Here is a 22,532-nt window from a genome sequence, read left to right on the forward strand (position 1 = left end):
TGGGAGGTTGGGGGGAAGAGAACTTTTTGTTGTTGTTTGGGGGGGAACGGACGGGAAGTAGGCCGGGGAAAAAATGTGAGGCCTTTTTTTTTTTTTTTCTTCCTTTCCTATTAGCGGCGCCGCGGCTGGAAGAAAATGGGCACCTTGTCCTTTACGGCAGCAAAGATTGGCTCGGGATTACTCGGGTACCCGCGATTGCGCACTGCGCACGAGCCATTTTCATTCTTTTTTGTAGCCTCTCGGTGGCTGGCCAAGCGGGTTTCCCAGTGGCTCCCGAGGCGCTACGTAGTCTTGCTACAGGGGAGAGCTCTGGCCGCTCGGCCTTCGGAAAAATCTCTGCCTGGGTCGTTGGTGGTCGGCCAAGGTTTAACCGGGCGGTCTTCCCGCGAGGTCCAGTCACAGTCCAAGTTTTTTTACGCAACAGAGGACCCACTGTCCACTTAGCGGGCTCCATTCGCCCATGTGTGTCGTCAGAGGAGCTGGGATGTCTGTTACTACGTAGGATAGAAGCTCTGCACCTTTCTTGATAATTACCTAATCGTCAAGAGTTGCCAAGCTGTCGTGTTTGCAATCTTTTTATCACAGTCCTCGCTGCCAATTCGATAAAGATGGCCTTTTCCGTACATCTTACGTCCCTGAAACGCCCTTGCAGCCTTTCGCAACAATTCAGTCTGGTAATTGCGTCAGGCCTGCCCTCCATCATGACTCGATTCGTCAATCTTGGTTGTCATCGCCTGTGAACCTGGACGGACAGCGTTGCCTTAGGGGCAACCATTAATCCGGTCCGAGACCTTACTCAGGAATCCAAAATGGAGCTGTTGCAGCTGCGGTGATATTTGACTAATCTTGCAGTATAAGCCGGACTTAGGCATCGCGAGGTAACTTTTAGAGAGAAAGACACGGGGAAACGCAACAAAGTTAAAGAAATACTAATCCAACCGTAAATGCACAAAGTGATGTACGCCTAAGCAGTTTACACAGTTCTGATTCACATCTTCCCCGATGATGGGCTATAATGGATATTATCAAATCGTCAAAACTCCATCATCTGCAAGACAGCAAACCCTGATATCTTGATTCAACGTATATAATGTACAGTATCAAATCGCATAATACAGCCAGCCAACCAAAGCAAATTCATCAAGTTGTCGTCCATGTATCCCAACCAGACCCAACATATAATGCATCCTTTTACCCCATCATTGCATGCCCAACACCCATGGTATCCCTCATACAAGGTCCAGATTGTGGTATCATAAAAGATCTGTCAGTATATAACAAGACAGGACGAGAAAACCTCCATCAATTCTATGCGAGACAAAATACTGTCTTCATAAAACTAAGCCCCTCAACTACCCGGGTCCATGCCGTTGTTCTCAAACAAGCTCAAGACATCCCCGGGCAAATACTCCAACCACGGCGGCATCATTTCATTTGGCAGCCCCAAAGACCCAATATCAATCGGGTTGTCAAATGTAATGACGTCCGTGATTGGTCCCATGCCTTGTCCAAGGTACGAATATGTTCCGTTTGCGAATGTCGGGTCAAACATGACCTGCTGAGAGAGATGCTGATGATGATGCGGTGTAGATTCTTGCTGCGTGCCGCCAGGCGAGGCGGAGGGTATCATGTTCTGCTCGTAATTCGACGAATTATGTGACGTAGGTGTATATGAAGCTGTCTGTTGTGCCGAAGTCGTGGCAAGCATTTGATAATTCGAAGTAGCGCCCGCTGGAGATGACGGCATGTCCCCTGTGAGGCCGTCGAAACGCAAGTGTGGCTTGTTCTGTCCGTGTGGACTACCTATGGATGATGTTGATAACCGGTGAGATCGATTACGTCGGGAGGTTTGCCGCATTGCCGAGGTCGCGGGTTGGGGATAGGCTACAGAGAAGATGGAATGCGGTGGAGGTTCGGGAAGGCTCTGGCGGATGGGGTCATAGATCATGTTTCCAGGCGGTGTAGGGGCAGAGTTTGGCATGTTGGACGACTGCGGTTGCGCAAATCCATGATGGCCAGAAGCCCCGGGCATGTTCTGGTACATGAGCGTGAGGCTGGGCGGGGAGTTTGTATTGCCCGTCAAAGACCACGCGATAGGCGGCATATTAGGCGACGCCGGAAAACGCCCACTCATAGACCCTCGGCGCGTAATCTTGGTGCTTTCATACTCTTCATTGGTATACGTCTCGCAGTCCCAGATGCCCTTGGATTTCTGGTCAAGGGCCGTCAAGATATACTTGATACCGCCCCAGTATTTGTGCAACTGCTGCAATGATTTGTAGCAGCGCGAGTAGTTCTGGTTTGCGGCGGATGCGAGTAGCGAGTGTTTAGTTGTTGGCTTCTGTTCAGCCGAGGAAGTCTTTTGCCTGAGGACATCTGCCTTGCAATCAACTGGGGGAGACGTCTCTCGCGAATTCGGATTGGACGCATTGGCGATGGACTCCATGAGGAAGGCACAAGCGGCGATGTACATGGGCTGGGAGGTGAAGGGATTCCCGATGAAGCTCTTTGGGTCAATAAGCTCGGCAAAGGCAAGGATATCGGCTATGGTTTTGGCGCTGGACATGGACAACTCGCGGCTATTGGGCAGCAGTTGATGGTTGCGGCTCCATGAACCGAACGGGGTCAACAATGTCGGCTGATGCAGGATAATGATGAGCGCGTGGAACCAAAAGTGTAGCAGTATGAAGTTCGTTCCCTGACCCGCCTTCAAATACGTCTTGAAGTTGGCGACGCTAAAGTGCAGCCGGGGATCTTGCTTCTGATAGAGCCTCGTAAGCTCATGCTCCATGCGCGCCAGCTTAGTCCATTTCTCTTGCGTCAAGTCTTTGGCGTTGCGGAGGTTGTTCAGCACGTCAGACACGCGGCCGTAGAGGTGGATGATTTGGATGAAGATTGGAAAAGGGGCAGGCCAGCCCGAAACAGGATCGAGCGTGGGCTCAGGCAGGGCCAGCTCAAAGTCATCATCACGAAAGGTCACCGGTCTACCGGTTCCAGAAGAGATCACTCGGTCAAGGATGAAGACGGCCCAGAACGTGTCAATACGCTCTTGCTCGACCTCGAGCTGCTCCTCGTGGGTAAGGCCGCTTTCATCATCAGGGTTTTCTTCGTCCTCCCCGGCGTCACTACCCCACTGACGGGTGTACCAAGGGTCCTTCTCACCCTGGTACTTGACGCCTACCATCTTCTGCAAACCAAGGTCGACAGCCATGCGGATTGCCAGGCCCAGATACATCCATAGTGCACTGTCTTGGTCCGCACCGAAGCCTTCGTACGCCATCATCAGCATCGCTTGGACGGCACCAACAGAAGGACATGGGAATGTGTCGACGGTCGCAGCTTTCGCCCTCTGGGCATAATGCTGACCTTGCTCAGAGTGTAGTGCATCATCACCTTTACCCTGTGCAAATTGAGGCGAATCTGAGAAGCGGGCAGCCAATGCACATACGGCATCGACAAGGATAGGCTCTACCCGTTTCTCCTTGACCAAGTGGGTAAACTTTTCCTCCTTCAAAAAGGGATAATTACAGCCAAGATGCAAAAAGAAGGTCTTGACCAGGTGCAGTATCAAGGGATGGACCGGTGCGATATCGTTGGGATCGTATACGGGCAGTTCCTCATCGGTGGTGACTTCTTCGTCATGCTTGGGCATACCAGCCATGGCCAGTCCCAAAGACTGAATAACGCTAGATCCGGAGCTAGGGGATGTGGCGCAGTTAGAGCCGCCGGTGCTCCGTCTCCGGTCCCGAACAGAAACGACCATCTGTTTGTAGCCGGGCACGATGGCCGTCGGTCCAAAGTAACGGAAGTACGGAACCCGATGGCGCTCGGTGTGGTGCAGCACGGGCGACCGGCTCTGATTACTACGGGCATCGTCGGAAAAGGAGGTAGTGCGAGGATGGGATGGGCGTCTTTGATCGTGATCTCGCGGGCTGTTGTCTGATAACCGGCGTACAAAAGTTGGCGAGTGACCGGCGGTTGCCTCGGAGCTTGTCCGAGAAGCAGCATCGCCTCCAGCCTTGTGCATCGACGAGTTCCGGGCGGCGGCATCTGCCTTCCAGTTGCGCCTCTCATCGTGGTGTAGTTCTTCGTCGTCTTCTTCATCGTCTTCATCGTCTTGGTGGGGGTCTTTGGTGGCGGTGGCGCCACCTGCAGTCTTTTTCTCGTTCACTTCATTGTAGCCCAAGCAGGTATGGCCGTTTTTGGTGCATGTTGAACAGACGGGGCGCTCGCCGGCGCATCTCGTCTTTCGCTTGCGACAGGTCAAGCATCTGAGCGGAGTCAGTTAGCTAGGATGCGCGCAAGATGGATATACAGAAGTCGTCTCGGCTGACGGCGTAAAGCAGGTAGCAGCACGGCGGCAGCGTACGGAGAAAGGAGAGTAGAGAGGAAGCAAGAAAAATCAGATTTGGACTCACGCAGCGTTGATTCTTCGCCGTTTGGACGGTGGCTGGCCTTGGTTGTGAACGAAGCGAATCTGCTTGGGGGCGGGGGGAGCTCCGTTGATCATGGAGGTCATGGCGCGTGAGGTGAGAAACCTCAACAGCGACGCAGCATGATGCTGCGCAGCGGGTGGGTGGCCGATGTATGACTGACTGGGAGCGGCGAAGGGTCAGTCAGAACAGAGTCAGAGGTCTCCAGTGTTTGTTCTGGCTTTCTCCAATCTCCAAAGTTTTGCTCCAGTATTTCTGCTGGTCTGGTCAAAGTTGGTTCCCGGTCCGGTCAGGTCAGGGCCTGGTGGAGATGGCAGGTTGTTCCTGGTAATCCACACCGGGAATGGGTAGCGGTGGTGGTGGCAGCAGTAGCAGTAGCAGTGGCTGTAGTAGTAGCAATGGTGGTAGCAGCAGTAAAGTGGTTACAGCCGCAGCAAAACTCTGTGGTTGCGGCACAGTACCCAGTTTAGGGGGGTGAGATGCTGGTATACTGGACTGGGGTGTAGCTCCCAAGTAGGGGGGCCAGGTTTAGGTGCTGGCTTGGGGAAAGCTTGGGCGCAGGAACAGCGGAAAATAAGGGTATGGTGGAGACAAGCTGCTGTAGCTCCAGTGGTAAGGCTTTAGAGTGTGCAGTAGAGCACAGCTGAGAAGCAGCAAGGTGACAGCAATTAGGAAGGGGGATAAGAAAAACAGGCTAAATTCTGAAGGTTGGCCCGTTATTGAAGTCGTGACATATGACAGCCGAGGGTATGAAAAACCCTCACTGAGAATGAATGTTCGACTATAGCTTTGGCCGAGAGACCTAAAACCAGGGCATCTCTGTCTTTGAGAGAGAGAGAGAGAGAGAAAAAGATGCGGAAAAGAAGGTGTGAGAGAGAAAGGCCCAACAGCCAGCCAGAAGAACAAGTCAAGGACGAAAAGGTCAGGGACGGGAGGATCAGCGAGCCGAGCTGGTTTAGTCAAAACGAGGGGGAGGCGCAATAACAGCCTAGAAAGAGGAGCTACGAGAGACGACAGGCCGAGGGAGGATGAGACGGGTAGAGAGGAGGAGGCGAACGGGTCGGGAGAGGTGCATACGATGGCGTGGCCGTTGGGCTTCTCTATCCTGTCTCGTCGTTGGTGACTTGTCTCGTCTTGTCTTAGATTTGCCGTTGGAAGGGGAGGGGTGGGATTGGGAGAGCCGGGGGGGCAAAGCATCAGCAGCCGTCCGGGTCGTTTTGATTGCGTGGTGCATGAATGGAATTAGGGGATTTGAGGAGGAGGGGGGCGCGTCTTGGGGAGAAATCCCATCCAGTTCAGTGGCCAAAGACGTTGAAATGCCACTACCAATCGTGCCTGCCTTGCCTGCCTTGCCTATACTCCGAGCTCCGCAGGAAGGATGGCAAAAAAACAATTAATCCAGTAAAACTCGAAAGCAGGGCGACGGAAAACTGGGGCACCCGTCTCATTAACGGCATGATCCTCGTCTTGCCGGGCGGGCTTAAGGGGACATGGATCCTTGAACAAGATCGTCTGTCTGTAAGTGACTAAGAAAGGCAAGAAAAAGGACTGCGCAGCTTACAAAAGGCACGACGACGACATCTAAGGTAAGGTACTCTGCTTTGAGGAGGACTGTACATTAAACAGACACTAAATATGCATGGTACATCTCCTTTCTCCTCTGGCACTCAGTATATTCTTCTTCTCTCAACGACGATGATGCAACTCGTCAGCCATAATCAGCCAATCATTTTCAGCTCATCACCAGGCTGCGTCTCTCGAAGGCATATCATGACTAAACTGACGGTGAATCTGACCAACCCACTCCCATGGGTTCATTAACTTGAGGGGTTAGATGGAAAAGATAAGCTAATCTTCTCACCGAGACTCACCGTCCCTGTATCAAAACACCTCCCAAGCATAAACTACCTAATTAGACGAGAGAAGCTTTAATTTCACCATGAACATTATCTATTGACGGATAAACTACATCAGACACTAAACCCAGACGGCTGTGTTTACCCGTCCACACCCTTCACCTCATTCATCTCCCGCACTATAATACCTATATCATACTTATCTGATATAGGATGGTTACACATAACCCCAGGTCTCAAGCCACGCGGGCCCAGACGCCAAACGGCTCCCTCTCACACCCCGCCGGATTCCTCTCAAATCCTCTTTTCTTCTTTCTTCTCTCTACTGCAACGTCAGACCAACTAGCCCGGATAGTCAATTCAGTTTAGAAGAGAAAGAGAGAGAGAGAGAGAGAAATAACGGACCCTTCACGTCGTACTTGGCTTACTCCAAAGATGACCTCATCCACTCCACATCCCATCTTGCTTCCTGCCATCCCATCTCACGTCCCCCAAAAAAAAGCCTTCGGAAAGTTTCCTCCCAACTTAGACATACTCAGTGTAGTGAGTCTGTGGCTTCGTGATACCCCATCAGATACAGTAGTGGACTTAAAGTTACCCCAAAGTGACATACCACACACACACACACACACACACACACCTCATCCGTTTTTTTTTTTTTGTCCCCTTTCCCCATTCGACACAACCTCCGAGACCTGCACCCGAGTCAGTACGCTTGCTCTCCCTCCCCCGGAGATGCTGCCCGTACTCTCCGCGCCCTCCATGCCAGTTCTTTCATCCACCACACCACAAAATAATCCAACGGGGCGGGAAGGGGAGGGGGGGTCCCGCATTTTCCCCAGATCCCAAGCCCGCCCTCAGCCCACAAGAGGCATCGCCGCGCCGCCGACTAGTGCCACCGGTGACGTATCGTGCTGATATACGTGGGTAGCTTTGTGGGTTTATGGAGTTTACGCGGACTCACGCCAAGTAGGCTTGTGTGGTCTCCGTTCCATCATTGTACTTTCAAGGGGCATCATTAGTATACAAACGTCAAGTGTCAACTGATATTCCCATGCTCGAGTTATCAACAGCTAACAAAGGCAGATACTCGAAAGAAGTGTCACATTACATTGAATGAGAAGGCGGCCGAGTTGGATCAAAAGGGCTAAATTCAAGTTGATATCAACATCTGAGAAATTCAAAATACTCCTGAATCCCCCAAGGCAACAAAAAAATAAAAACAAAAACAGACGTCCGGCTCCGGTGAACTCACAACCCCCTTTGATATCGATTCATGTTATCTTCAAAAGATGCCAATAGCGCCGTCCCCTCGACCCTCGCAGTTGTCTTGTTTCCATACGAATAACTCTTCCCGTTAATTAAAAGAGTCGTCCTCCCCCATAAAAATGTGCTTTCTTTTTGTGTAAACCACCGCCCGCCGCCCCCCTTTCCGGGGAAAAAAATAATTTGATATGCCCCTTCGCTCATTAAGGTTTTGTTGCTTTCCATATATCGCCAATGACTCCAGCTATGTGCGACTGAACTGTGTGCCGTTTTTTCTTTTTTTTCTTATCAATGGACGGGCATTGCGAATCAAGTCATTAACCAAAGACAATCGTAACACCCATATCTTCACTGACCCTCCTCCACAGATCGCCCCCCTTCCCCAGTCTCTGGAGAGGGTTGGTTGTCGAGAGCATGGCGGCGTCGTCATCATACCCGTCAAACGTGGCGTGATCATCAATCATATCCGCACGTCTCCAGACCTCTTGGGCAATCGTCCATGCACGCTGGATATTGGTCATGCCCTGCCGCCGCTCAATCGCCACGAACGCTTGCTTTGCACGCTCGCGGTCAACCGGGTTGATCGCCTCACACGCAGCCACGAATAGCGGCCAAAGTAGCGCTGCCATCGGTCCCGCATGTGAGACCGTTGCGGCGCAATGGCTCAGCGCAGCATGTGTGTGCTGCTGTACCAGTTGGTGACGGCGAGAATATCCGTATATACTGCGGTATAGATATACGAACGCCGAGTGACGATATGCAAGTGCATTGTTCAAGATGGAATTCAACCGCGCACGCTCGGCAGCCAGCTCGGGCTCCTCTCCAGACGATGACAAGTCATTGAGCATGTCCGGGGAGAAACCGACAGGAAAGCTGGGCTGCCACTGCTTAAGGGCGTGCTCGATCGCGTCCGAGGTGGTCTCGAATTCAGTGCGGAGGACGGCGGCCTTTGTGAGCTGACCGTTTGCGACGGCGGTCTGCAGCTCGTTCTTGAGGGTCAAAAGATTGGAGAGGCGGTGGATAATGGGCCATAGAGTGGTGGACATGCCAAGGAGGGTGTCGACAGAGCTGAGGGGAGAGGTGGATGGGGAGGCGGGCGGTGGGAAAGGGATGAGGCAGCCTGTTGCTGGGGCGGTGGAGAGAGGTGCCGTGCCGAAGGAGAGGGCGGCAATGACATCGTAGAAGCGGAAAGCCTGGGAATTGTTAGTCTGCGTTGGCGTGAGACTTGGAATAAACGTACTCGTTCGAGGAAGTCGCTGGTGGGATTAGAGTCGGCGCTGCTGCCGCTCATGATAGCGATGGCACCCTTGAGATGGCCATCTACAATGTTCGATCGGCCCTGTTGCACAAGCTTTCGCAAGTTAGCTATTTTTCATCACACATTTCATGTATGCCGCTTACCACTTCATAATACACAAGCAGCATGATGGTCGCCAACAGTTCGTTCTTGTTCGCCTCTCCTCCCTGTTCAATCAGCCTCGCCAAGCCCTGAATCGCCTGATTATGGAAATACACCGCCTTCTCCTCAGTGTGCCCGCAGCCACGATTCTCCAAATGCGCGCTCGCAAGCGCGTAGATGGCGTTGGTGACGGTCGGGCTGCTGTGACACAGCGGCAAGACGAGCTGCTGAAACGGGTTCCCAGTTTCGGTCTCGCGAAGCACAATAAGGTGAGACATGATGTTGGCGAAGTGGTCGACCAGAGCGCGGCGGTTCGGGCGGTCAGCAAACTCGGCGAAGGTCGGCAGTAGAAATTCGAGGCGCGGTGACGCTATGGAAACAGGTGCAATCAGAGCGAGGTCTGGATGGCGTTGAGCCCGTGTGACGGCGAGGCGTTGTGACGCCGTTCCCGAGTCTGCCATAACCGAGTCTCGGCGAACGACTTCCTCATCCGCATCCTCGAGGGACAGGTTAAATGAGACGGCATCGATGGGAGATATCAAGGGAGCGTCGTCCTTGTTAGTGTGGTTGTGGTTGCTAATGCCGAACATCTTTTTGAAATCAAACGCAGGGCCTAGTATGTCGGCGGCATCTTCGGGCTCCTCCACGATGGCCTCTTCCACTATGCCCTCATCTTCGTCGTCTAGTGCCTCCTCCTTCCAGCGGCGAAGGGTGACGTCGGGGGCGGAATAGCGGCGGATAACAGCGGTCGCGCTTGTCTGGGAAGCCGTGTCGGAGCCCAATCCGGCGATGGAGTCACGCTTCTTGCGCTGTCTGGGCTTGACGGCCTCGTAGGCGCATTCTTGACCACGTTCTGCGCAACGTGCGCATTGCGGGCGAGCTTCATCGCATTTCTTCTTCTGCAAATCGAGGTATGTTAGACTCGCTCTGCCAAGGGGATCAAGCTGAGAGGAGGTATATAGAAGTCGAGAAAAAATGGCGACAAATTCGTCATCGTACCTTTTCTTTGCTACTCTGGTTGTTAGAAAATCGCAACTCAATTCCCGAATGGGGGTTTGGCTGGGGCGTTACTCACCAATATGTACATCCTGCAGGAGTCAAAGAAGGACATGTCAGAAATCAGATCAAAATACCAGAATGCTACCCGCCATGGCAAGCGAACATGACACGACGGGATAAAGGGGAGCGAGGCTCATGACAATAGAGCGAAGCTATTCGGGCGGCAATAGCGGCGCGACGACAGCGAGCGACCCAACAAACAAGGCGGTCGAAAGGCGGAGGCAAGAGGGGAGAGAAAAGAGAGGGATTGGCCATAAACTCACCTGATCTGGATCGTCTCTTGGGAGCCTTTGGCGGGGCGAGTTTAGTGTACAGCAACATGATGCTCACGAGCCGGTACCTGCAGGAGCAGGCATAGACATGGTGCTTCTCTTAAGATCGGCGAGGGAGAGAATGGAAACTTCTCGCGGGAGCTGTTGGTATATCGGGATGAAAAAGTTGCCCTATACCTACATCACGCACGGGAAGAGGGAAGAAAGCCGGCCAACACGAGTGAGTGGACCGAGGCTACTTGGGCCTAGAAGGCGAGCGAAAAGCGCAGGCTTTCACGATGTCGGAAGGGCCCGCAAAGTGACTAGATGGAGTACTGCGTACGGATACTGTGAGACTGGACTGGTCTAGTATGGGTCGGCGGGCGAGAGGTTTGAGGAGGTAATGTAATAAGGTAGTGAGAAGGGAGGGGTGTCCCGTCTTTTGGTGTCCGGTGGGAAATGGGGAGGGGATGCGTCGAGGTGGATAAGGCAGGCCTCTTGCTGGCAAGGTGAAGAAAAAGATCGTGGAGTCAGTCTGACGAGGGCGCAAGTCTGATGTGGATATTCTTTCCCGTCAGTTTTTTTTTTCTTTCTTTCTTCTTCCTCTTTCTCCCCCCTCCTCTCGAATCTCGTTCACTCAATAGCCGGCTTATCGGATCAGTGCCGAGGGCAGACGCAAGGTGACCGAAGAAGGGAAACCTTCTCCTCTCTTCTGGGCTGTGAATGTCGTTCTCGCCCTTCCTTTTTTTTTCTGCCGGGGCCACGAGCTTGGTACGGACTAGGGCCGGGGGTTGATGTGCTGAGGTGAAGACGGATTCGTATTGTTGGTCCGTTCGCTAAGGGGCGTGGGGGATGGAGAAATGGAGGTGGTACTTGCTGGAGAATGGCGAGATAGTGTATGGGGAATTTGGAGTGGAGGACACGAAACAGGAGGGAAGTAGGACTTCGTGCGAGTCAAGAAGAAGCTCGGAGAGAAGCCGATTCAAATAGTGAAGAGAGGTGGAAAGGGGCCAGAAACCGAGACGATGAGAAAGATAGTTCTCGAGGCCTAGACGATGGCGATTTCTCCAACTTTGCTCCAAACTAGGGCAAACATGACTTGGTCTTAACCTGGACCTTGACCTTGATTCTGGGGCGCCCCTCTGCCTTCCTTGGGTCAGCCATGTACCTTGAAACTTCTGTCACTGTACATCACATTACAGCAGTGAGTAGTACCCGAACCCAAGATCAGAAGCCAGCAACGGCGTCTTTCCCAATGCTGACAAGGCCGCTGGAAGCACGCACATCGTGACCAAGAGATCCTGGGAGGCTAAGCAGTACTAGAAGCAGAAAGGTGGAGAAACTTGCGGGGTTACAGCGGCGAATGTCGTGCGGAGATGGGTGTCACAATCTCCGTTGTCTAGTGTACTACTATGTATGTACAAGCTGTCGTACTAGTTGTCCGGTCTGGCAGCGGTGGTGGTGGTGGTCTTTAGCGAGTGTTTGGGTGTCAGCGAGAGGTAACGGTGAGGAGTTGGGTGTGAATGAGTGCCTTGGAGAGGTACCAGACCGCCCTGTAGGCACGGGAGGTATGTTGGAGTAAGGGTGGTGACCAGGGCCAGGTAGATGCTTGTAGCTAATGATTTGTTAATGTACTCCGTCCGTTTAGGAGAAATAAACACTGCCAGAATCGAGTTGGTCATGGGATGCTTCGCTCGAAAAGACTGCTCAATTGAAAGATGAAGGGCAGGGTAACTTTTCAATGCTTTGCTGTTTTCAGACATTGTAAGTAAGGTATGCCGTTTTTGGGAGTAAAGCGGACAGGTTCAGTTGTAGAGCGGGGACCGTCTTTCGGAATCATGGTCGGCGACCATCTTCAACCATGATCATGCAAGGCCACTCGTGTGGTGGGCGTGGGTGTTCGGTGCCGTACACTGACATCAAACCCCGGACTTTCCGACTTTGTAGGGATTCAATCTCTTGGCCTGACGCAAAATGCCACAAACAGACCAAGAACCAACCATCGTAGAGTTGAATAGGGTAGAAAGCAGGGCAGATTGAAGAGGTGGTGTGGCATAGCGCTCTTCGTATCCCTTTTTGAGTACACACCTGTTGCTCCTAGGGCGCCTTTAAGTTTCCCAGAGTGGCTGAACTATTCAAACCCGCTTCTACTTCTACCCAACGGCATTGCAGATTCTTTCCGCCGCCAACCCAACTTCATTCTGTTGGCGAGGTGTGAGTGGCTAGTCTCCTCATGGCAACTTCCCTACTGCTTTTCCCACGAGTCGGGAAGCATGTTAACGCAACACCACAACCAACGTACTTTGGTCTATCTTAATTATCCCCCGTCTGCGGTGGGAAATGGACCCTGCAGCGACGGAGTAAAGTTTAAATGGCGTGGCGGTTCGGACGCCTTGGAACTGTCGAAGGTGCCGGACGTGAGCTCCGCCTCAGAGTGCACCGTAATTGCCATTAGATTGCCTCTGTCCAGTAATAAAATACCAAGGCCTAGGGTTCCAGCCGTTTTGATTAATTTGTTATGGGGACTGAGTCGAGTCACTTGACTCTGCCGTTCTGCCCCCAGCCGAGCCGAAGTGTGTTAAGCTGCGAGCCGTGCTGCCCTTACGCGGCTGTCAGCGGGGAACCGAGATGCCCACTTCCTGCGGCCGCGGTATGCCGTTTTGCTCTCTGTAATCCTCCTCTCCAATGCAGGCCTCCACTGGATGGTCCACCGTTGACATGGGGCAGCACAAGTCTTGTTGTCATTTTCGACAATCGTGGAAATGACCACAGTTAACGTAGACAAATAGTCGACCATGCTGGCAACAGAGGGCACGAAGCCCTTTGGGTCTTTGTTTGTTTTTGGTCTCCTGTCCGTCTTGCCTCTTCCTTGTCCTCACATGTAACAAGGCACACTTTGTGACGACACGACTCCCGGTGGCTAACCATATCCATGATCCTAGATGCCATGCCGCCCAGTAAGCCAGAAGGTTTGCTTCCCCGCACTCTTGACCGCTGCTGATGTGTCCCAAGCCATGTAGCGTGCCTGAAATTGCTTATGACAAGCGTCTAGGCCTTTGGGCAAGCGGGATCCAAACGGGCATCGTGTGTCCGATGCTACCACACGCCTCAAGCTGGCTGGCAGGTGACGAAAGAGGGGAAATCGATTCTGGGTGCGGGTTGCGACGCTCGTTAGCGCCAGACCAACGGACCGTTTCAGTCAGTGAGGAAGAGGGAGAGCGGTCAGGGCGATCTTGTGGTGTATCGATGCAATGCCACGTTGATGAGAATATAACGGGGATCACGGCACATATAGTCTACCGTCGACGTTTGTCCCTAACTCTGCCTTTGCCCCTGTGATGGCACAAGTGGAAGAAGAGGTTGCAAATCCTTATGTGAAGAGGCAATCCATTGCCTCACACCGTGTATCACCTTCTCATGGTGCACCGTGGCAGAAGACATGCTGGCTTTTGACTGGTATCTTTCCGTGCCCTATTCTGGGTGGCAAATATCTCATGACGGCAATCTCTACTTTGCCGTATCGTAATGCCGGCAATGGCAGGGCAGATGTGCGTTACTTGAAAGCTGGCCCTGGCCCTGTCAGGCACAGCAAGATACAAGCACCAGCCGGGTTTGGCAGCAGTCTTGTGTAGGAGAAGAAAAAGAATAGAAAGAATCCGGGGAAGGACTCCCAATTGAGCATCTATAGTGGTTGATCAGCGGAGCTTCCCAAGGCTCTAGTGGTGACTTCCAGGGGGGGTGGTAGGCGGGCAAAGATGGGATGGGAGATGGAGACTCCGGGCAAGCGGCAGTCCAGAGCCTGGTTCCACATGGGACCTGCCCTGGTTGAGTCATCCACAGCGGGTCATCAAAGGAACGTTAAGGGACCAAAAAATAAAATCCCCACTGAACGCTCTGGCTCCCGTTGCTTTGAGTGCAAATCCACTATATGAGTTGGATCAAAAGTTCTGGTATTGTTATTGCAGTGGGGCCGTCCAGTAAGTACGTAGTACTTACCTGGGTCTGCTGTTGAGGTGAATGTAGTGTGGCTGCCTTTTGAAATATGAAGGAAGGAGTGAAGTGAACGGGATCCTCTTGGCTCGAAAACCCATGTTTTCCTGCCTGAGGCCGCATTAGCAAAAATTTGGAGAAGGCAGGTGAGGTGACATCGTAGGCAGGGCACAGGCAGGAACGGCAGGCAAGGAAGGTGAGAATCGAAGGCTGACAGGCACTTGCACTTGGGAGAGGGGGCAAGCCCAAGTTGTTACTTCCCTCTCCAGGCCAAACACCAACAGCCCGGATTCTAGGTACCCGGCCTGCTAGCCAACACTGCAGGTGCATGGGGGAACATAGTAATATTACACGTGTGTGTGTTTTATGGTTTTGTTTTTTCTGTCGAGGAAAGTGCGATCGATGCGATGCAACAATGGACACTCAAAAAGCAAAGAACGGAAGGCCCTGGTTGAGCACACTGAAAACCATGGCGGCTGCTTCCCCCCTCTACGCATTTAGATATTCTCTGTCCCTGCTGGCTGTGCAACCGTACTACTAATAAGGAAGTAAACATGGCCTGGTTTATTAATAATACCTTCCTTCCTTGTACATCGTACTCACCCAGATATTGTACCAATTCGCTCATTCTTGCTGTTGCCTCTGCAGGCCAAGCACACCTCCCTTTCTGGTGCGTCCTCATTTCCGGAAGGGGAGCAACATCCCACTTAAAGAAGTGTACACTGATACTCCGGATACTGACGCCTTCCCGCTACCACCAGGAAGAAACGCTCCATCTTCCCAGCACTCAGCAACAGTTATTCACCCTTCATGTTCCCCCTCTCTCTGTATGTGTATCTTTCTCCCCTCCCCAATCTTTGCAGTCACCCATCCACTTTGCTACCTATACCGTACATGAGATAAGTGCCATTTCATAATACCTTAGTAAACCTTTCTCCCCGCACCCGTTTTCCCCGCGGTGGCTTAAGCCTTTATATCAATGGCAAACACACTTTCCGTTGTTCTTTTCCGTCAACCTAGCCTCATTAACCTGGTTATCCGCCTTGACCATCTCTTTGTCCAACTAAACCATAAGTAGACAATGCAACCAGTTAGAGATCAGACAACGTTAAGCAGACCTTTGGCGGTTTAGGTCCTCGTTGATGGCACCTCTCTTCAGCTCTTCCCCCAATCTGCGACTGTTAGCAATGACCCCCCAACTTCGGACTTCCACTGGTACCCATTACTACTACTACGCAGTACCTTATCCACTATGGTAGACGAGCCCTTACTTCATATCGATACTTCTTCCTATCGCATCCCTTACGCATCCTGAAACTCCAACTGCATAATCCATCTGCGAACAAGCAGATCCAGCTGGCCATCCATGTTTTAATGCGACCCTCCACCTCCAATTATGGTCTTTTCTAGTTCTTCTCAGCCGACTGGATAACTGGCAGCATGTTCAAAGTGTCCAATGGTGAACGTTGGCATGAGAAACGGGGAGGCCGGATCAATGTCTCGCCGGCCATGTTGATTGATAATATCGAAATGGGCACATCCATCCGTTGCCCGACCTCAAAAGTCACGGCGAGACCCGATGCCTCCGACGACTTCCGGCCCGACCGACGGGGCCTCTTAACATGGATGAGCCTTGGGTATCACCGACTGGCTCCTCTCTTCTCCTGCCTCTTTCATACGTGAGCTTTTCCATCATTCATTCTCTTGGGCTTTAAGCAAAACGGATCCCAAGTACGGAGTACACACGTCGTCGAGTAACCAGATGTCGGTACATTGAGCTCGTTCGATATCGTTGGCTCTCGACGCGCTGAAGTCACTCGGTGTTGCATTCGTCTGCAGCCAACCCCCAACCACGACCACCCCTGGTCGTCTCAATCTGCCCATCGTCAAATCCGACTTCCACTCGTACTTACTCACGTCCCGAGCTCCTCCACCCACGCGCCGCCGTCTTTGCATGCTGCCTGTCCAGCCTTTTCTACGAGCTGCCGCTCCCGTTGGCCCTTGTCATTGACTTGCAGCCTGTGCCCCGCCTCATTGGTGGCTCGCTACACTTCTCTCATACGTTGCCCACATCCACGGGTAAGACAACCATCGCCGTGCCGCATCACTGCAGCCATTGTCTGTCCAACTCGTCAGCTGCTCTTGCGTGATTCGCTCGTCGGCAACGCACCAGCAAGTCTAGCAGGCACGGCAATCGAAACCATCGAAATCAAATGGGTTTCTCAAAATTCTCTCCCGCTGGCCTTCCTACATCCGCTGTTTTTTGTGGCTTTTCAGAGGCTGGTGCCGTCGTCTTCTTCGTCCCATTGGCCCCATGAGCAGAGCCGCGTCTTTCGTACGCCCCAATGCAGTTGGACAGTCAAGCTGACAGTCTGACACTGATAAGCCACTTCCCAAAATCCCATGGTCCCAGAGACACCCTCATGGGGCCAGGGCCTGCTGCAAGGTGTAGCCCTCCCATCACATATGTACGCACTCTATCCGTGTGTACCATAGGATTTTGCTCGGTTCCCTCCCAAATAGTCATGATCGCCCGTCGCAATCCCATCTTCAGCTGCAACCTGCCGCTGTCGGGTCGATCATGCGTGACTGAAGACAGTGGAGGGACATGATAGAGAACACAAATTCGCGTTTTGGTTCAAGCTACACGAAGGACGGCCCAGCTGCTGGGAAAGAGACATAACTATAATCGAGTCTTATTCTGTTGTCTTCAGCCCTATTGCCGTGCTTCTGATCGCCGATTGAGAGCGTGGAGTGGGACTGCTAATGGTGCGCTGCTGCGCTGTACTTTGCAGCTCAGCCCCAGACACACATGCGGTTGGGCTATCTCGATCCTCCTCCCACCCGAAAGTGTCAGCGCAACTTGCCAGCTTCATAACCAAAATCAACCTGCCAGTAGTGTTTTTGAGGGGGGTTCGGCCTTTCAAAACTTCCCCCCGACTGCGTCGATCGCTCAGAGCGCATCTTCTCACCTACTTTTACATTTCCAACCGACGACTCCCGATTTACTCCACGCCTGCTGATCCTGACATCCCTAAATGATCGGCGGGCTCCGAAATCACGCGCAGTAACTGTGGTTAGCCGTTAGGAATTCGCCACCATGAAGAGTCTCTCTTCTGGTTCACTATGCGCGCTCGGTGTAGGACTCAGTCTACTTGTTAGGAGTTCATCAGCGGCAGAATTCAGGAGGCACGATGGTATACACAGACTGGAAAAGGCCCACGTAACTGCCTTTGCGGACCTGGAAAGGAGAGCCCCAGTGTGTTCTCCAGGCTATACTGGGTGTCCATCAAGTTTGAATGGAGGTTGTTGCGAATCTGGCTTCGCCTGCGCAACAGATTCTTGCTATGCGACAACAAGGGCGCCTAGAACGTGCGGTGGCCATGTCGGATATTACGCTTGTGAGCCTGTGATTGGAAGTGGGTTCATACTGCTATTTCTACGCGCGACATTACTATAGCTAACTATCTCGTTCTAGATGGCTGCTGTCCTGAAGGATACAGATGTGAGAGAGGCAGCAATTGTGTCGCTGTATCTGGGGTTGTATACTCGCAGTCGTGTCCAGCCAGCTACTATTTATGCCCCGCTAGCCTCAGTTACGGCTGCTGCCGTAATGGTTTAGGATGCGCTGTGAGCGCTTGTTACTCAACGGATCCCTCAACATACATTCAGACAACAACGATAACGACTACGGATGAGGCTACACGAGTTCTGACCACGACAGTGACAGCAACAACCGTCATTACCCCCTCAAGGCCTTCTACGGCACCGCCAGCTAACCCGACTGTCGAGGCCGATCGCCCAGATCAAGTAGTTTTTAAATACTACCCTAGCATAATTCCGAAGGAGCAACCTATCAGCGATGACGACGACAGTAGTGACGGCTTGACGACAGCTCAGATCGCGGGTATCGTGGCCGGAGGTGTAGGCCTGCTTATCATCGTTTTAGTGGCAGCCTGGATCATCATCCGCCATCTCAACAAGGTCGTCCAAGCAGTTGAGACTAGTAACAGGGGAACATCGACAGGAACAAAGTCACGACCCTCCGTGTACCAGTTCAAGCCTACGCCCTCCGAAGTAGACGACATGAGTGTCGACCCGCTCATGATGTCCCCCCGACCATCGCACCGAAGGCGCGACTCTGAGACGACAACCAATACCAATAATTTTGCAAGCCCAGATTTCACACCGCCGTATAGGGGAACACCCGGCACAGTTGGAGACTATCAGCCTGTTCCTCAAGGCTCTGGCTCCGACCGGCACATGAGCTATGATTCGGCCTATAACGGGGGCTACTTTGACGTCGTGTCGGATCGGAGCCATCGTAACAGCCAGGGCTCGAGCGCGTGGATCGGCGTTCACCGCCAAAGTACGGATTCTCAAGGCACGTATGCCCACTTGCGGCACTGGAGTAATGCTAGCGAGGCAAGCAGTGAAGGTATGCAAGAGCTTGATTCGACGCCGTATGTGCCTGAGCTGGCGGCCACACCGGTGCCAGACGCAGCAGCAGAAGCACGGCGACGATCAGGGAGCGGTCTATCGGGAATGAGTCGACCAGCTGCTGTGCATCAGCGGAGGAGGAGCAGTGATGGAGGTAACGGCAGAGGCAGAAGCGATAGTTCAGCCGCAGCTGGCGGGCTAAGTGTTGTGAGTGAAGATACCGAGGTTAGTGCGAACTTCGGCGCCTCGAATTATGGGCTCGGACAGACTAGAACTGGCAGGTAACGCGGCTGGCTTCGTTCAGCTGGCTGCTTGTCTCGCTCAGTCCCACCGCGCCGGGGTCTTATCCATGAATCTCTAAGGCTGCGGGTTGTGCCATCGAGATACGAGATACGGTACTATCAGAGATGTGTGTGGTATCGAAAGGAAAAGGTGATGGAACGGCCATGTTTCAAACAAACTGTATTGCTTAGGTTGAAAGTGGCGGGTTTCCATAAAGAAGGACTGGTTGGGATATCAGATTGTGACATGCACCGTTTGGACATGTCTACATTATACTGGCTGGAGGATTGGACATGGTGGGAATATCTTCATCTCTGTAGAGGATGGGGAAAGGGTAGCCTGGGTTGCACGGGCTTGGGATACACCTCATTAGCGCAACGGCGTTTTGGTATCGGGCGCCAGCTTGCTGGCTTTACTGCTCTCGCTGCAATAATGGCCGAGAGTTGAGGTATATAGGCGTTTTAGGTCTTTGGTTTATTAGGTCTGGATATAATACATTGATACCTTTTCCTGGTATGCACGCAGCTGTTGTATTCCGCCTTGCCACGATATAAGCGTATGTGCTTATGATTACAAGCATTCGGGTTTTCGTTTCTGATCTACCATGTCCCGAGCCAATTTTGTTGCGCTTGCAACTCTCCAGATTGTCAGAATGATGGCGTCGAAATCTTTGGGAGTCGGGTACGATGTCTTTTGAAGGTGGTCATGGTAGTTTCACTCTACGATGTTCACATTGCATACTACTCTGTTTCTCGTCGAGGGGCATGTGTCGGGAAGCCTTGCCGGTCCAAACAAGACGCTACATGCCAATTCTATAGCCGACACTTTCTTTTTCAAACTGAATGCTGCTAGAAAAACAGGCTTCCCGACTTGATTGCTCATCATGGCTCTTGGTGTTGTCGTGCGATACTCTATGGCTCTTGAGGCTACGAGACAGAACATGGTGGTATTCAGAGCATGAGAAATATACTGGGGTCGTCTGAGATGAGACTTGAACACGGTTTCATCTATTGCTGCGGAAACACACGTCACTGCTGTAAGGGCTTTCACAGTCTGTTGAAGGGAAGTCCGTGTATCGGTAAGGCTTCGTTACTCGGTCAGGACCTAGGAACCAAACTTTGACGACTGGTTCTGCTGTCTGATGACGAGATAAGGCATGGTGGAAGATCCCGTATGCTTTATTCAGGGTGTTTTAGCCAGCAAGGCAAAATCCGCTCGAGGGTGTCGGTTATGTAAATACGTGGTTTGTATGATCTTTATCACGGCAGCGAGTCGGGGGAGTCTGACTAGAGGGAAGAGCGTGAGCTTTTTCGGTCTCAGTTTGCTTATATGTGAGAAGTAGTTTTATTGCTCCAAACCGTCTCGTGGGCAAGTTCAGTCACACTAATCATAGAGGAAACAAAGAAATGATACTCGTCTGGGTAGGAGTAGTACGTGCCATGGCAAGAATACGGGTAGCAGATGAACGACGAAAGCGCAGGCCGAACACAACGACAACACACAAGTGAAGACAATATAAACCAGAGATGAATCCAGTAGCAAAACTAACGTAGCAAAAGAAGCTAGAAAAGAGGAGCAAGTCGGTATTCTTCCTTTCCTAAGTGTTCCCGCCCGCAGGTTAGAGTTGCGGGGTATGGGGAAGATGCTCGTCTCTCCACACCCCGGCGGAGGGCGAAAGGGAATATCTTGTTCCTCTCGGTGGATATCATCGCGAGAGCGGGTTCTCTCGTCTGGGGGTCAGGGGGCGAGCAAGCAGCTTGTTTCCTGAACAACAAGCTTGTTATTTCCCATCCCTACCCCGTCCGTCATCGGATGGTCAGCCAGATAGATGCGCTCCCCGTTCTCCACACCACGCTTAAACTTCAACCAAATCATCGGATTGGGGAGGGGGGACCTGCGTTGCGAGGCGAGGAAGGAAGTAGACAATGTCGTTCTCGCTTGCGTCGTAGCGATGGGACGGGAAATGCGGCTCGAGGGAACCGTTTCACCATGTGTGGGCTGTATTGTATAGTAGGCGCCGGTCCTTGCGAACGTGGGCCTTGGCTGACGACGCGAGATCCCGTTTCATACACCACCTCTAAAGGTACTCACTCACTCGCTGGAGGAGAGATGAACATCTCTCTGGTATGGCCCTTTTTCCGTGATGCCTCTCCCCTCCCCTCGCTCTCTTTCGCATGGCAAAATGATTGGGGAATGGGAGTTCTTCCGCGGATCGACCGTGCCGGCTTCTCGGGAGCTCGGTAGCTCGGTAGCAGTAGAGCTAGGCTGGATATCACTGGGGGAAACCTCGGGGGCGACTGCTCCGTCGTTTAATCTGGCTCAGGGAAACTGGGGTTTCTTGCATGTTGGGCTTCTGCTCGCCTTGATGATGTGGATGCTCGAAGAAGGATAGCGTGGACGCGGGTATGTACTAGAGCTCGCTGCGGGGGAGGCGCAGACAGGTGGTCTGAGGCTGGAGAGAGAACGAGTGAGTGAGTGAGAGTGAGAGCGGTAAAGAGAGAGAGGGGACAGATGGGGTAGAATGGACGGGAATGCTTCGCGGAGATTTGTTGTCCGGGAGGGGGGAAGATACACAGTGAGAGCGCGAGAGAGGACCGGGGGTTAGGTTGATGAGGGGAAGGATATGTATGGGGGATCTTGGAGGAGAGGTTGGGGATGGCGGTTGGTCGGGTAAATTGGTCTTGGTCTCTCGTATGTGCTTGGCTCAGTAGGTTGAGCAGTTGGTCGCCACTCTTGAGGCGGGTATGGATGCTGGGGGCTTGGGTAAAGGGTAATATGGTGTTTAGTGGTGTAACTGCATTTGACGGCTCTGGCTGAGCGACTAGGTATGTAGAGCGAGTCAATCACCTGGCATAGGAAGGCCAAGATGGGGGCAATTGGATAGAGATTGGGATTGTGAACATGAAGATCTCTATCATTTCGTCTATGGATAACGGGGGATTTACTCCCAAGAAAAAAGAGAGTTGTTGTTGATGTGTTGGAAAAAAAAAAAAGATGGTATAGCACGTGGGATAGGCAATTCAATATTCGCCAAGTTCAAACTCCAACATGAAGGCATTCAACATCCAAACAGTCAGGACATGATAGCGATGACGAGTCGAAGACAAGGGCAAGACCAGCCAACAGGGGACCAACAGCAAACCCAAGCAGTGAGCTTCGCCGTGGCGACAACGTGCCATCGCCGCCAAGTGGTGGATTTCCGGGATTCCCTACGCCTTCACCGAAGCCCCTGGCAGCGAACGGTCCCCGGCACCACACGTGCTCTAGAGCTGCTCAATGGCGGGGGTGAAATATGCTATGGTACCTGCGTTCAAGCCTCAAACGGTCTGTCGGATCTTGGAAAAATTGAATTGAAATGTTTTTTATTTTTGTCTGTTTCCGTAGGAAGGTCGGCGTCAGGCCGGAGATGAGACCTGTGGGCTTTTACCCTTAGTCTCACATCGGGGATTGATCCGTGGATGGGACGCTAGCCTTAATGATGGGGAGATATGGGCTGGGAATGGGACACAAACGTGGGTTGAAGTGGAACTCGGCTGGACCGGGAAGGGCACAGGAA

At 52.4% G+C, this 22,532-nt stretch overlaps 3 protein-coding genes across 3 annotated transcripts; 1 reads left to right on the top strand and 2 right to left on the bottom strand.

Annotated features, from left to right (window-relative positions):
* Positions 1-1,348: 1,348 nt before the first annotated feature.
* CTRU02_203191 (pathway-specific nitrogen regulator) lies at positions 1,349-4,519 on the bottom strand (the record flags this gene model as incomplete). The annotated part of the gene is made up of 2 exons (XM_036727272.1): positions 1,349-4,271; positions 4,419-4,519. The coding sequence occupies 2 exons, from the start codon at positions 4,517-4,519 to the stop codon at positions 1,349-1,351; spliced, it is 3,024 nt and encodes a 1,007-aa protein (XP_036581066.1).
* Positions 4,520-7,872: 3,353 nt separating this feature from the next.
* On the bottom strand, positions 7,873-10,065 carry CTRU02_203192 (fungal zn binuclear cluster domain containing protein; the record flags this gene model as incomplete). The annotated part of the gene is made up of 5 exons (XM_070204157.1): positions 7,873-8,748; positions 8,796-8,906; positions 8,957-9,853; positions 9,954-9,968; positions 10,030-10,065. 5 exons carry the CDS (start codon positions 10,063-10,065, stop codon positions 7,873-7,875), a joined length of 1,935 nt encoding a protein of 644 aa, XP_070061920.1.
* Positions 10,066-17,354: 7,289 nt separating this feature from the next.
* CTRU02_203193 (uncharacterized protein) lies at positions 17,355-18,979 on the top strand (the record flags this gene model as incomplete). The annotated part of the gene is made up of 2 exons (XM_036727274.1): positions 17,355-17,673; positions 17,733-18,979. The coding sequence occupies 2 exons, from the start codon at positions 17,355-17,357 to the stop codon at positions 18,977-18,979; spliced, it is 1,566 nt and encodes a 521-aa protein (XP_036581068.1).
* Between the last annotated feature and the right edge of the window lie 3,553 nt (positions 18,980-22,532).

This window comes from Colletotrichum truncatum (genome assembly GCF_014235925.2).
Source record: "Colletotrichum truncatum strain CMES1059 chromosome Unknown Contig_0002, whole genome shotgun sequence".
Classification (NCBI taxonomy): domain Eukaryota; kingdom Fungi; phylum Ascomycota; class Sordariomycetes; order Glomerellales; family Glomerellaceae; genus Colletotrichum; species Colletotrichum truncatum.